The sequence below is a fragment of the Lytechinus variegatus genome, chromosome 8 (assembly GCF_018143015.1).
Source record: "Lytechinus variegatus isolate NC3 chromosome 8, Lvar_3.0, whole genome shotgun sequence".
Lineage (NCBI taxonomy): Eukaryota > Metazoa > Echinodermata > Echinoidea > Temnopleuroida > Toxopneustidae > Lytechinus > Lytechinus variegatus.
The window spans coordinates 34,420,715-34,436,546 of record NC_054747.1 but is presented as its reverse complement, the minus strand read 5'-3'; the positions used below and the strand labels follow the sequence as shown (position 1 = coordinate 34,436,546).

The 15,832-nt window shown below is 38.7% G+C and overlaps 1 protein-coding gene across 1 annotated transcript; it reads left to right on the top strand.

The window, feature by feature from the left end:
* Positions 1-8,807: 8,807 nt before the first annotated feature.
* Positions 8,808-15,143, top strand: LOC121419673 (interferon-induced very large GTPase 1-like). The gene has a single exon (XM_041614131.1). The coding sequence runs from the start codon at positions 8,808-8,810 to the stop codon at positions 15,141-15,143; it is 6,336 nt and encodes a 2,111-aa protein (XP_041470065.1).
* The last annotated feature ends 689 nt before the right edge of the window (positions 15,144-15,832 follow it).

Below are 15,832 nucleotides of genomic sequence, written 5' to 3'. Positions count from 1 at the left end.
TTGAAACCATGGTCTAGACACTTATATCATATCTCACAGCGGATATAAAATGAGCTATGCCACTTTTAAGTATCAACAACTATTTTAGAATCAACTTTTGGAAGCCATAATGGATTTTTTTTGGTAATACCAGACCACTAACCATGCTAACTGTTCTTAAAACATGTCCAAAATTATTTTGTGACCCTTGAAACCATGTGGTTTAGACACCGAAATCGCATCCTCCAGGCCGCTTTAAGTAACAGCATCAAATCAGAATCAATTTTGGGAAGCCAACTTAGATATTTTTGACATACCAGGCCATTGACTCTCCTTATAACTTGCCGTAATGTATTAATTGACCCTTGAAACCAGTGGTTTATACACCAAAATCAAATCTCCAAGGCCGATAAAAAATGAGTTATGTCAGCTTAAGTTCCAGCAATGAATCGAAATAGGACTCTAGGGTGGATAATGAGTCAGTTCTATCCATTATCAGTGAATGGGCGGCATTCCTTGGACGCCATCATTGAAAATGACTATTTTCCCGAATGCGGATTTTGGTAATTTTTTGTATGTTAATACTTGAGAACAAATAGTACAAAAAAAAAACGTTGAAAATCATTTGTGCTATTTCTTCCGGTAAGTGTATGTTTGGTCGTATATTGACCCGTTCGATTTAGGACCAGTCAGACCAGTAGAAAATGACAGTAAAGACCAGCTTAAATTGGATACCAGTTTGAAGACCATGAGACCAGTAACAACGACCTGAAATAAGACCATTTTAAAATTCCAGTAATTCTTTAACTGACCAGTAAAAATTTAACTGACCAGTATGACAGTTAGACCATTAAATGGATGTTTCTAATTTTCAGAGTTACCATTATAACACTCTACTGGTCTGAACTGGTCCAGTGAACTGGTTTTTCCTTCTGGGAGACAAGTTCATACGTTGGATGTAGTTATAGGAAGAGAGGATAGGATCTTCGTGTTCCTTAAGCACAGATTATAATGTCATGTCTGACCATGTTGCTTCTAATAAAGCTGAAGACTCCGAGGTGAAAGACCATGTGCTGTAGTACAATTTAGAGAGCATCGAAAACTTGGCATATGAGGATCTTTCCTACTTACTTGAAAAATACTGTGTTGCTGAGGATGTAAACATTTGTGTTCAAATCTCCTTGATGCCCGTGCTCCGATTCGCACCCTCACGTCACGTGTTCATCACAGACCTAGATAGTAAACATCGAACACAGGAGCAGGAATGGAGGAAATCCTCGAAGAGCAATACTGTCAGTGATAAAACGGCCTACAAAGATGCTAAAGCTGCTGCAGTTGAAACATTATATCAGGCCAAATGATCGTATCTTCGTTGAAATTGGCTCAAAGGACATGTGCAGAGAACTTAATGATCTTTTGAACAAAACAAACGTTATCTTAGGGATGCAAATTCACCTGCTATACCGGCTGCCTCTTTATGCAGATTCTTTAAGGAGAAGATTAGTAACGTGAGGAATTGATTAAATGTCAATGTAAATGCTCTGGAAGTTCCGAGTCTCACAGAGAGAAAAGTTCCCTCACTACCCGATCTTCCATCCGTTACAGTGAAAGAAGTCCAGAATATGATCAAATGTTCTTTAAATAAAACAAGTCCCTTGGATCCTCTTCCGACATGGTTGATGAAGCGTCTGCGTCACCTCCATATTTTTCTACCCAAGCTGACGCATATTATCAACACATCGCAGACATCAGATGAATTCACACAATGTATTAGAGTTGCATCAGGGGTGCATGTACTTAAATGAAATAACAGGCCTATCTCAAACATCAGATTCATCGCTAAGCTTTTTGAAAGATTGTCTCGGCCCAACTGGTGGATCACATTGATGATAGCAATCTTGGAGACCCCAAGACGATTCGCATTTAAAAGGAATCACACTACTGACACAGCGTTTGTGAGTCTGCAGAACAATATTATTTGCGTTCTTGATAATCGAAAGTGTTTAATTTGTTTTTGTTGACATGTCATCTGATTTTATACCACAACACTTAGATCATGGGACGAGTGTAGAATTTGAACATCGATGGGGAGAAGTCAACTAACACTATAGAGGAGCATGGTGTTCCACAGGGATCAGTAATGGGTCCAATGCTGTTTACGATGTACTCAAAGCAAGTATCTGACATTCTCCGCAGATATATGGAGTAGACTATCATGTACGTGTATATGCTGATGACATCCGGCTTTTCCCGAAGATTGATCCATCAATAATGGACTCTTTTGACTGCAAAATGCAAATTAACAAAGGTCGTGCAAGAATTTCACACATGGATGGTATCGAATAAGCTGAAACTGAACCAAGACAAAACTGAGCATGTAATATTTGCTTCAAAAGGTCAATCAGCGTCTGCTTAAGAACTTTACACTAATAACACGGAGCTGAAACCATTACTAAATCTTCACATCCTTGGAGTAATTTTGACAATGTCATGCTGCTGGATGATCATGTTTTGAAAGATATCAGGAATGTTGAATATAAAATCCGTAATATAAGCAGAATCAGGAAATACTAGTACCTGAATGAACACAGTGCGCATGCTGCTGTTCATGCCCTGGTTCTGTAACGTCTAGACTAATGCAACAGTCTTTCCGGCACTACAACAAAGAGCATCCATCTTCTTCAGCTGCTCCAAAACCATTCTGCTCGTCTTATCTTTTGTCAGCCCAAGAATACTCACACCCCACCAGTACTTGACTGATCTGACTACATGTACAACAAAGACCCCAGTTTAAGACGGCTACACTCTTAACGATCATTTGCCCTCATATCTGTGTGATTTTATTCCTGTAAATCAATCTAGATTAAGATCTAATGTTAATAAAGTTATCCCTATCCACAGACGTTGAACCAATGCTGGCAAGCGGGCATTCCTAGCCACCGCCTTAAGAGCAAATGACACAGTCTCCCCAGCTCTATAAGAGAAAAACGCAGTATCAATCAATACATCAAAGAAAAATCTTCAAAAGGTCTTTAACAAGTCTATTCCATTAAAGAATGATTGGTCTTTCAATATTCTTAATTTTCATTCCCATTTATGTACATGTTTATGTTAATATGTTTCATTAATGTATGACAGGTTTGTTACAACAACACTATGGGGCAGTGGAATATTTAGTATTTTGTTTCAGTAGACACAAGTGATATCTGCCAAAAAAAGGGAACAATTGGATGTACAATTTATTCACTGATGGTAATCTATTATCTTTTATGTGTACAATGTTAATTATTATATTTACGCTATTAATTATACTGAGGTCAAGCGAACTTCAAGAAGAAATTAGAATGGTCTTATGATACATAAAACTCGGAGCTTCTAGAAGATTGGAAATTGAAACAAAAGGCTGGGAGATCTTACAGGAATATCAGAACCTGGAATTTCAGCGCAAAGAATTGCAAATAGAGTTTACCTTCATAAGGAATTCAACATTAAAGTCTATAGAATTGCCCATTGCATCAACAAACAAAGAGTTCTTAGTTCTCAACAACAGCATCAACCTGTTAATATGGAGAAGATTCTTTTAATCAATGAATTGCTGAAATCAACTGTTTATCATCATCAACCTTGCCTTCATTGACATTTCAGCTCACTACAGTGACTGATCTCCCATGGTATTACAAAATGACTTTCATCGTCGCCCTCATTGTGGACTTTTGTTTCTTCGAGTTACCCGCCGATTCCTTTGATTTAATAATAAAAGAGAATCATAACATGTTGCCATAATATCTCTGTTATTTGTTAAGGCGCTTCTGTATCGTACTACATACATGACATACGAGTATCGACGGTTAGCTAATCGCGCATATTAAAAGTGAGGTCATGTCAGTGTTGTTGTATGCCCTATGTCATAATCTAAACCACTGAAATAGCAAACATGTAGCTCATTAATTCTCTAATTCTTTTGTGTAAGCAAAGATATAAATGTTAAGCGATTGTTTCGGTATTCCCTACCAACTACCGTCAATTCTTATGGCATTGAAAATTTGTAAGACTTGGGACATAAAGTTGCAATTAGTGTTTACTTTGAAGTCGATTTTATTTGCAGTTGGTTTCGCGATGTCATGTATAGACCAATTCTGTTCGGATGCCGTTTATTATGGTAGTTTATAAGTATGGGGAGGGGGCTTCAAGTTTGACAAACAATATATGCTTTATGCACTGACATAACAACGCGCCTGGCTCAATGCATAATTCATTAAAGATGTTTTTTCCCAGCTTATGGCGGTTATAAATTACAGATCCCCAAGTCGATTTCGAGATTACGTACGTTCCGGCTTCGGATGACCGCCGACAATTTGGTAGAAATACGAAAATTTCCCCCTTTGACCCATTTTATGCAAATTGTTCAACGAATATTAGTATCCCTAAATTAGACCCAAAATAGCCAATCTGGAATTAAATTATTGTAAATGGTTTTCAACTGATTTTAGTAGGTATAGGTGTCAACATTCACCAAAAAAAGTTAGGAGGAATAAGGTTTGGGGAAAGTGTTTTTTTCAATAACCTTTTCATATATACTGTGTGATGGTATCTCTGAGATGGAAAGGCGCAGGTTGGTGATCATGGTGTCAAAATACACAGATTCTTACAAGAAGATCAAATAAAATAAATTTAAGTACCTAGAATAGACATTCAGCAATAAAATTCAAGGTCAAAGCTTTTCAAAGCTCAATGAACTTTTTACATCATATACCATACTGTATGGTATCTCTGAGATGAAAAGGCACAGGTTGGTGATCATGGTCTCAATTGCACAGGTTCTTACCAGAAGATCAAATGAAATAAAATTAAGTACCTAGAATGCACATTCACCTCCAAAATTTAAAGCCAAAGGTCAATGACCTTTGATATATTTTATACCATATCATATAATGGTATCTAAGATAAAACGGTAAAGGTTGGTGTTCTTGGTGTCAAAATACACAGATTATTACAGGAAGATTAAATAAAATAAAATTAAGCATCGAGAATGCACATTCACCCATAAAATGCAAGGACAAAGGTCAGTGTTCTTTTTAACAAAAGAGGATAATAATGGTATCTCTGAGAGAGATAAAACACCTCAGGTTAGTTATCTTGGTGCCAAAATGCAAAGGTTTGTACAAGAAGATTAAACACCACCAAAAAAGATAAAGAATAAACCTCCACCCTATTATCTATGACATAAAAATAACCAAAATTTATCATTTGTGTTCATATTTTATTTATGAATAATTTAGATAAAGATGACTTATTTCTAATTAAAACATGGAGGTTTCATAATTTCATTCTGAAATACATGTAATGAAGGTCATCAAGAATGTATTTAGAGGGGTAAGAGGTCAATGAACTCTTTCCAAAATATCAGTTGAAATTAAATTTTAAAAAAGTTGATAACCAAATAACACTTGTTCATATATTGTGATGCATTGCCAAAAGCAATGAACCAAAATGAAATCAAGTTTATAATTTGAAATGATTTTTATCATAAGTAGCAACATTTAATGCATCATAATATCTAAATCAAGGTTGTCGTGTCTTTTTCTCTCCAGTGATAGGCCACTCACCTCAATGCTATAATAAATACAGAAACAATTTAAGCTTAATCTTCTGAAAATGGATAGGATAGGTCTAAGTCTTATGTCACAGCTAGGATCATCTGAGAGCATTTCCAAACAGCAGAGGGATGGTGATGAAAGATGAAATGAAGGCCATCATTAGACCTGCAGCTTCTGTCATAGTAAATGGCATGTATGTCAACTTCAACAAAGATGAATTCCCGTATGATTATTAATTACATCTCATTGCGAGCTGCCAAAATCTCTTGAGATGCTAATGCTGCAGGACAAAACTTCATATCTGCTGTCTGCATTCCATCACCCATGATGCTATTTAAACTAGGTATCAGTTTGTACAAGGATCATGTATTTGGTCCAGAACAACTGATTGTTATCATGCACAAATTAGGCATAATAATGAAATTCAAAAGGAGATAACAGCTTACAAGTACACATCCATCGACCTAACAAAACTCCTGCAGCACCACTTCCAGTTCTTGAGATTCAAGCTATGCAACATATCAGTAATAATATAGATCCTGGAGTCTGATATCCCTTGACAGAACGTTTGGCTTTCATTCAGTGGGCCAGATCTAAGTCCTGAAAATGTCAGGAGGTTTTCAAGAGTTTAATTACTCTTTGCTGAAGTTGAGACACAGCTGCAGCTCTTATGATTGCCTTATTTTAATTCTTCATTATTGTCTCTGGCTAATTGAAAACCTTCTCGGATGATGCTTGACATGATAATTAGGCCTATCCATTTACTGATTAAGTTGTAGTTTATAGTATTGATTGCAGCATTTGAGGTTAGTGACCTATTGTTACAGAGAAATTAGTACCTTGATTTAGATTTATCAAATGCATATCTAAATGCTGCTACTTTAGACAACTTCACCATTTCAAATAATATGATACATTATTTTTTTTTACTTTTGGCAATGCATTACAGTATATATCAAAATAAGCTATTTGATCTCAATTTCACCTCGAACTTGTATATTGACATTATCATTGGTCAAGGATTCAGCTATTAAATTTGTGTTCTTTTTCCACGCAAGTCAGTCTTTATCCCATCAAAATCACTCTACCTAAGCTATTTTTCTTTCTATCATTCACAAATAAAAGGTGAATATATAATGGATTAATTTCTTTTTGGGGAATCATGCATGGATGGATATCAAAGGTGAAGGATTATTCTTTATGATTATTTTGTGCATTTTTATCTTCCTGCAAAAATTGCTTTTGACACCAAAATCACCAACATGCAGCGTTTTATCTCAGAGATACCACTATACGATAAATATATATATAGCCTATGTAACAAAGGCAATTTACCTTTGACCTTGAACTTTATGGATTAATATTCATTCTAGGTGATTAACTTCATATTAGTTGATCTTTTTGTAAGAATCTGTGCATTTTGACACCAAGATCACCAGCCTGCGCCTTTTCATCTCAGATATACCATTAGACCGTTTCCAATAATTTTATTCCAGATGGCTACTAATTACGTGATACTATATAGAGTGTCATGATTACAGCTTATGTCGAAGTGCTGCGGTACGCTAACCGAACCATTCGAGAAAGCACCCTCTTGTCTGAGGGGTTGTGCTAGGAACCGATTGGTAGGGCTTAACTCGAAAGGTTGCAATAATATAATGAAATACTGACATTCAGCTTGACTGTCTTATGAATATAAATATAATTGAATGTATTTGTACAAACTTTGCCCAATTAACAAGGGTCACGTACGGAACCGAGGGTGCTCCAGTCCCCCCCCCCCCCTTCTGCACCCACACACACCCACTTTATTCCAAGACCGTGAAGAATAACTAGAACTACCCTCTGAAAGTATTTTTGTACAGTTTCCAAAAAGCTTACTGACCCCTACTACATTACACATTTTTTTTAAGATTTAAGTAAATTATTAGGTTTTGTTGGTTATTACTCTAGTTGACATGAATACAAATCAAAGCAGGAGGCTTTTCTCAATATGAGTTAGGTTTAAGACCACTGCACCGCAACTAAATACTTCGAGATAAGCCCATCGTTAAATGGATCGTCAAGTCAAACATGAATTTCCCTTGTTTTAACTGAATAAGTTACGTGCATTATTCCAGTGATGTCTACAGTTACAGTGCATACCATTCAGAAGAGCAATTTTTAGATAACAAGCATAACTGTATAATTTTGAAGATAAACAAATTAAACAAGACCACGACTGGTAGCCTGATCTTTAGAATAACCCTAACTAATTCTACTTTCAGAAAGCAGCATACGATTTGCAGCAGCAGACACAGTGTCAGAGCTAAACGAGCACAAAGATGGACCTGATGTTGATTGCTGTGCAAGCATGGACGTACTTCAGAAACATTACAAGGAAAAACTCAGGGAAATCCGAAATTAAGTAAGAGATATTGTCGAACTGAGACATAAAGGTACACACAGTATTGATGAAACGATGATCAGCAAACTTGATCAGTTAAGGGAATTGATGAATGTACCTAATGAAACATGGATCGAAAATTATGACGATGAAAGTCTTGATGACATGATCAGCAAGATGCTCTCCGACATAAAGCATCTTGAACAATTAGTTGAAGGTAAACCAGAAAATAGCGCAGCAGAAATTCTGGCAAATGCTTCGGAAGGGTTAGCATTGAGGGGTATTCTAGTGGGTGAATCATATCGTGATGATGGCATGAAATGTGTTGTGCTTAGCACACCGACAGATGTTAAACTCATGAATCCTACAATGAAACAAATTGACGATGTTGTGCACTTCTCCTCCAAAGCACAGTCCGATCATTTTCACCAATGTTTACATACAATGGGGTACAGTGTCGCCTGTCTTGTTAAAGACGGGACTGGGGGTTCAAAGCGGAGGCCAGTTTTTCCAAGATGTTCGAGAAGGCAGATGAAAAAGAATCAGAATCTTACAAACGTACCAATTTTGAATCAAGTGTACTATATACTATTATTCCAACTGCTGCATGTGAGCTGAATGTACACAGCTTAAAACTATCGCCACAAGCTTTGGACGAGCTCAAAACAATTGACAAACTTTTGGTAGGTGAAAAAAACCCAGACCTTGTGCATGAAAAGTGTGAGGGATTTCTTAAAGCATATGGGTCACACATCAATGCTGGGACACTTCATTTCGGTGGGGTTAACCAAATTGTAGCCACATGCATAAGCGAGACCGACTCAAAATCCGAAGAAATTAAGTATATGGTTCAAGATGCACTCAATGAATATGCTTCAGCGAGCTATTTTGGCTTCGGAGTCGGCGTGGATGGCTCTGTTAATGCTAGTCACACAAAAACCAATGCCAGCTTAAGAGATAACTATAATAAATCATATCAGGCCAAACCAAGCTTGCACGCTACCAGGAAAGGTGGGCCACATGAGGTAAGTGCCTTACCACTGTGGAAACTTGGTCTTGTTACATGCAGTAACACCTGGGCTCTTATAGATAGAGGAAAGTCGTTATTCACCGATTTCGTTAGAATTTGGAAGCTGATACCAAACCATAGAGGTGACTTCCTACAACCAGATGAACTTGAGTCTTCGTTGATGGCAGTATGGGTGAGCAGTTATCTTGGATCTAGTTGCGAAGGACGAACTTTAGTAAAAGGTTTGGATGAAATAGATCTACTGGTTGGCAGGATCGGAACATGGAATTCCAATCCAATACGACCAGAAAAGTGCATTGAATACCTCCAAGATATGCTGAAAACGGTTGAACGTTTTAAGGATCAGACAGGCACAACTAAGTACTGGGAGGACAAGTTATGCACTGACGCAAACATAAGCAGCTTCATGAGGAAGATCGTGGAACTGGCAAATGATATTGACCCAATGAACGTGTCCATGGTACAGATTTTAATACGGAAGCTTGTCAACCCTGTTGGATTTAGAGAGTTTCCTGACAAACAGAAGATTAAAGAGTGGCTTCAGGTCATCCCCAAAATCGTGGACATTCAACCTATACTAGCTAGTGCTAGCGTCCAGAGCATACCTAATCTTATAAAGACTCTTAATGAAATGATCATACGGAAATTTCAATCTGAACATGTATTTGACAGTGTCAATGCAGAAGCAACAAATGAACTGTCTGTTTGTGTTGGTCAGCTTCTAGAAAAATTACAAGCATCTGGAGAAGTACATGAAATGTTCATTTTAAAAGTTGCCCTCTTATCTCTTCACTACCATTGGCCTACAAAGAGTTTTCAAACCCCTGTTGAAATAGAGAAGCTTCGGAAATTTGTCCAGTCAATTGAAGTGTTGTGGAAAGAGTTTCAAGTAAAGAAAGAGAAAGGGATATTTCAGCTCGAGGCATTTCTCATCTATACCCTTCTGACTTCTGGCAATTTCGATGAAGAAAATAACTCGTCAGAAGAGGAATTCTCTGAGATAACTAAAGACCTTAGGCAAGTGTTATCACCCGAATTAACCAAGGTCCTAAACGATTATGCCACTCATTCGCCTTATCAGTGGGTTGAAATCCTTACTACTACTGCTGAACTATCAAATGGGAACATGGCAAATTCTGAGGAAAAAGATATCGATTATTTGAAAGCTAAACTCTGCTCCAAAGACAGAAATACACAAGCGGATAGATCAGATCTGATAACCAATTCCGATCTCCCAGCACAAGGAGATTTTTCAGATATTCTGAAGACTCTGGGCTTAGACATATACTATCCATCAAGAATTTCCCCTTTGGATGCAATGGTAATTAAAAAGGCCAATGGGTCCCTCAAGTTGGTTGACCTTCCCTGGACGATAATACACAAACTTTTGATGATTGATTTTCATGCAAGAGATGAATTTTTGTCAATGGTTAACAAATCATCAGAACAAGAGATATCTGATGACAGTGGTGAAGTAAACTTTGAAGCGATTCTTCGTAAAGTGAAAGACACTAGTGATGGTGGAGATAAGGTAATACATCTTAATACTTTGGATGTACTGGTGGCAACATTTACTTGCTGTGACAACTTTCTAAAACAAACACTTGCTCAAAAGCTGTTTGTTTGCCAACTTGCCATTCCATTTATCTACCCTCTAAAATCAGAAGGAATGATGGGGATGTCATTATGGGCACTCAGAACGATAACTGTTCAGTGGCAAACGAAGGGAAATGTAGTTACCGAAACGTCAGTGGCAGAAAAACCTTTCCCATTGGTAACGTTTGTCAGATTGGGCAGGCCACCGCTGTCTAAGTCCAAGCTAATTAATGATATCATGAGGGATGAAAGTCATGACACTTTCTTCCATCATGATTGCAGCAGTGGTACAATAGCACGAAGGATTACTGATGGTCTTGTGGAATGTTCCTGGTTCATAACAGGAGGGAATGAGAAAGAACATTTACCAGGCACAACAATGATCCTAAATCTGAGAGGCGACGGCTCGTTAATGAAAAAACAGATGCAGATCTTGCAGGAAATATCATCAGTGATGTTTGTCATGGCCACTGCTCAAGACTTAGCGAGGGCCCCAAACAAAAACACATGTCGACAGATTTTGGAAACTAGTTCTAATGCCATCCTATTCTTGATTAATGGGGAAAACAAACAAGGGACACGGGGACTAAATGATGAACTGCAAGTTGGTTTCGAGGCAGTCGGCCATGATCTTTTGAAAAGAGTTCCTGTTATGCTATCCAGCACATTGCAAGGTAGTAAGAAAAATGCTAGTGAGCTCAAGACTGAAGCTCGAGCAAAGCTCTCACATGTTCTTGCTGTTTGTTCTGAAATGTCCATAGAAGTGTGTGCTGAACATGCGAAGGAAATGGGGGTCAAGATAGATGAGTACGATAGTGAAGCCTGCCTGGAAGGTAAGCGCTTTGCAGATAAAGTTGTCAAACATCTAGAAGGTAAAGACATCGCTGACTGGAAACGCATGCTACTTCCCCTGCAAGGTGCTGAATGGATTGATTACTGCAAGCTACAAAAGATGCAACACAGAACAAGTGGAAAGGGTCCACAGTTGTCTGCAAAATACGTTGTTGATGAATTGAAAGAGAGGATGGACCTTCTTCGTGAAAAACAGGTGGACATATGCCAGAACAGACTCAATCCTTTCATCAAATACTTTATTTCAACTCTGAAAATGGACCACGATGTTGTAATGTATTTCCTGAAATGGATGAACATCCTATTCGACGAGAAATCGAGGGCCTATTTGCCAGATTTGCGCAGGGAGTATCATAGCGTATGGACAAATTTCCAGGAGGCTAAGAAAAAACAGAAAGATAACTTGCATGACTTCAAATCAAAAGTGGATTTAGCAGAAAATAAGCTTGCCAGTGCATCGCTTGGAGTAGAAAATCTTTTCAGAGAGCTAGGACATATTTACGAGGCGATGAAGAGCAGCAAAGTAGGACAAGATACTAAGGCAGTCATCGAGAGTCTGCCAGAAATAGCAGCAAAATTGCTGTTGAATGGCATCCCCTTGGAGTTGGTTGATGGAGACGCATCCAGCGTACCAATTGCATGGGTGAGAGCAGTGCTATGCAAGCTTGAAAACATTATCGGCGAAAAAAAACTTTTTGTCATTGCTGTCCTAGGCATCCAGAGCTCTGGAAAATCTACACTTCTAAACACCATGTTTGGGTTGCAGTTTGCCGTCAGTGCAGGCAGATGCACAAGGGGAGCATACATGCAACTCATCCCAGTAGATAAACACGCCAATCTGCCATTTGGATATGTTGTTGTAGTGGATACAGAGGGCCTCCGGGCACCAGAGCTAGGACAACTTAAGTACGACCACGATAATGAGCTGGCAACCCTCGTAATTGGACTGGGAGATGTAACCATGATCAACATAAAAGGAGAAAACACAGCCGAAATGAAAGATATTCTGCAGATTGCAGTGCATGCATTCTTAAGGATGAATCTGGTCAGGAAACACATCCGAGACCACAAAACCTGCATATTTCTTCATCAGAATGTCCCAGCATCGAACGCAGATGAACTGATGATGCATGCATGCCGGAAACTACAGGAAAACCTGGATGATATGACCAAAGAAGCAGCCCTCAGTGAGAACATAGCAAACGTTCAGAGTTTTTCACAGATAATCAACTTTGATGTCCGAAAACACGTTTGGTACTTCTCTGATCTCTGGCATGGCAATCCACCCATGGCCCCTGCTAATCCTGGCTACAGTAAAAAAGTAGATGCAGTCAGGTTTAACATTTTGGGAGAGATTGCAAAGGGGCAGAAAACATTTCTGACAACTTCAGATCTTGCAATTCGCCTGAATGATCTATGGAACGGGGTTCTTGCTGATGACTTTGTCTTTAGCTTCCGGAACAGTCTTGAGGTAAAGGCCTACAATGGTTTGCAATCAAAATACTACACTTTGGAGTGGAAGATGCAGAATGAGATGAAATCTTGGTTACTGGACGCAGAGATCAAATTGAAGATGTGTGAAACTGTGGTTCGCCTACAGGGTAGCTTTCAGGTCCTCATGGACGAACTTTCCCAAGTTCTGACTGAAAAAGCCGAGGAAATTGAAAATTGTTTGAAAGATTACTTTGAGGAATGCAACCTGCAGGAAATAATTATCCAGTGGCAGCAGTCCAAGCTCAATCAACTCCACTCTGCTGTTCAACAACAACAGAATGAGAGCCATGCAGATCTGCTCTCAATAAAAGAATCACGCCGACTTGAAATCTTGCAGACTAAAAAGTGGTCAAAGCATGAGGCATATATAATGGGCAAAGCAGTTGAACTGGCAGACTCATTGAAAGGAAACGAAGCGAGTGATACTGAACTGAAAAAGAAGTTTGATATCATGTGGATGTCAATGGTTCGCGAACTTGCAGCAGCGACTGAAGACAAGGAGCTCCATATGGATATAGTGATGGAAAGTATTCTTCTTAAACGATTTTTTTCACATAGATGCGCTCTTAAACGTGAACTAAAGCTTCATCCTCTGAGTTTTCCAGTCCAGCAGATGTCCTTGGAAAACAGTATCACTGCAAGTGATATTACAAAGGAACACATCAGTTTGAAGAGTATTCTATTCGAGAGAGTGTTTGATGTCAGTGATATGCTAAAGGCCAAACAAATGACAGTAGTACTGACAAGCAATATCTTGAAAGATATTAGCACTTATTTAAAAGAACTGTCTAATCAGGACGTGAAATTTCAAACGAGTCACGCGGCCGAGGTCGTACAAATGCTTGTCACTGAAATGGACGCTTACAATCAGAAAGCCTTTGTGTCTAATGACTGCAATTTCACGATCCTCCCTGCCTATGTTGTGAAACTAGCAGTCCATGTAAGCCGTCACTGTGTCCAGGTGTTCAGCATGATGCAATCCAAATATAGCAGCAAACATGGCGTGAGAGCAAAGGTACAAGACTACAAGAATACCGTCTATGCTCTGTTTAAGAATATGGTGAAACAGAGCAAAGAAGAAGTCATGGCTGGTGACCTTCTTTGCACACAATTGATTGGAATGGTAGAGAAAGCGGTAAAGAAAGCACTTCCAAGACAATGCATAGAAGAAATTCTCAGAGACTTCCAGATGAACAAGTATTACCTGATGGTGAAAATGATGGATGATCTGGCTGTAAACGGAAAGTTCAAGGAATATGAATCATATATCAAGAATGCAGAAGCATTTGCTTTTACATGGATCACCAAGTACACAAATGAGAAGATGTTTACGAGAAGAGACGGAGATGACATGTCCCGGTATGCACAGCTAGCTGCGTGTCATATCAAAAATATCATAAAGTGTATTACCAACAGTGTCAAGTATGCAACTGCTGAGGTCGAAAGGCGCAAAGACATGGGTATGTCACTGTGGATTGACAAGTTCTGCCACAAAGCCTCGGCAGAAATAGCGGTACCAGTCAGTACTCTGACCTTAGTGAGAGATCTATTAGTAGTTGATTTCAAGAATATGCAAAGGATCATTCTTGATAAGTTGGCTGAACAGGAAAGTAATCTGCTGGATTTTTTTGTCAATAAAACAGCATGCACTGTTGAATGGTACGGGAAATCCCCGGCACATCAAATTCTAGAAAGGATCTGGGGTTGTACTGAACAGTGTCCATTCTGTGAGGAACCCTGTACCGACACTACCCCTGACCATTATTTATTATATAATAGAAGGCACACATGTGTACAGCACAGACCAAAAGGAATTGGAGGAGTTGTCTATTCTGATGACATTGTTCGTGATGGCATCAAAGTCTACAAGAACCAGCTAGCTCACGATAGTTGCAATTATTCCGTACAGGAGAAGGCCGTTGATTTCTCGTGCAGTGCCTGTAACTTCAAGTGCCGATATCATAAAAAATGTACATCTGGCACAAATTGTGTGCTTCACAAATATACAGAATTCAAGACTTACTTGCCGGACTGGGACATTTCTCCTGATCCAACTAACAGCGTGTCCAAATATTGGATGTGGTTTATGGCGACCTACCAACACCAGCTAAAGGATAAGTACAACGCACAATTGCCAGATATACCTGCTTCTTGGAGGACAATTTCAAAAGAGGAAGCCTTAACAGACCTGCGCAAATTCCACCACTAAAAACCTTCTTTGTTTCTGCGGAGTGGTACGCTAGTGTAAGGGATATAAAAGTCAATAGCACAAATACCTATTTGAAAAGATTTCTTCTCGTGTTAAACATTGAGCGGTCTTTAATAAAGATTAGATCTGGCTCCATTGAAGCATTGACCTACAACGTGATGGATGTTCAGTGATTAGTGGAGCGTTGTGGCCCAGTGGATTTGTCTTCTAACTTTGAAAAATAGGGTCGTGTGTTCGAGTCCCAGCCATGGCATAATTTCCTTCAGCAAGAAATTTATCCACATTGTGCTATACTCAATCAAAGTAAGGTTAGTGGGCACCCGATAGGATTAATTCCTTGAATGCATGAGCGCTGAAAGGCAGCTCGAGCTAAAGCCAGGGTAATATTAATACTAGTAATAACATCGCTCCTCGGAATAGAATATTTTCTAGATAGATGGCGCTATATTAATGCCTATTTTTATTATTGATAATAATGAATTTACTAACTTAAAACATACAGTGCCATCTGAGTAACATTCTCTTCATATTTGTCTACTTTGGTTCTATGATGGTCGCTGCCAATTAGTCTGGGTATTGAAAGAAGCATTCCTTGATTAAAAATTGGTATCGGAGAAAAAAGGGGTGTATGATAATTGTGATCATTTACAAAGGAACAACTTTCCTGTTCTTGATTTTTGTTGGCTGGT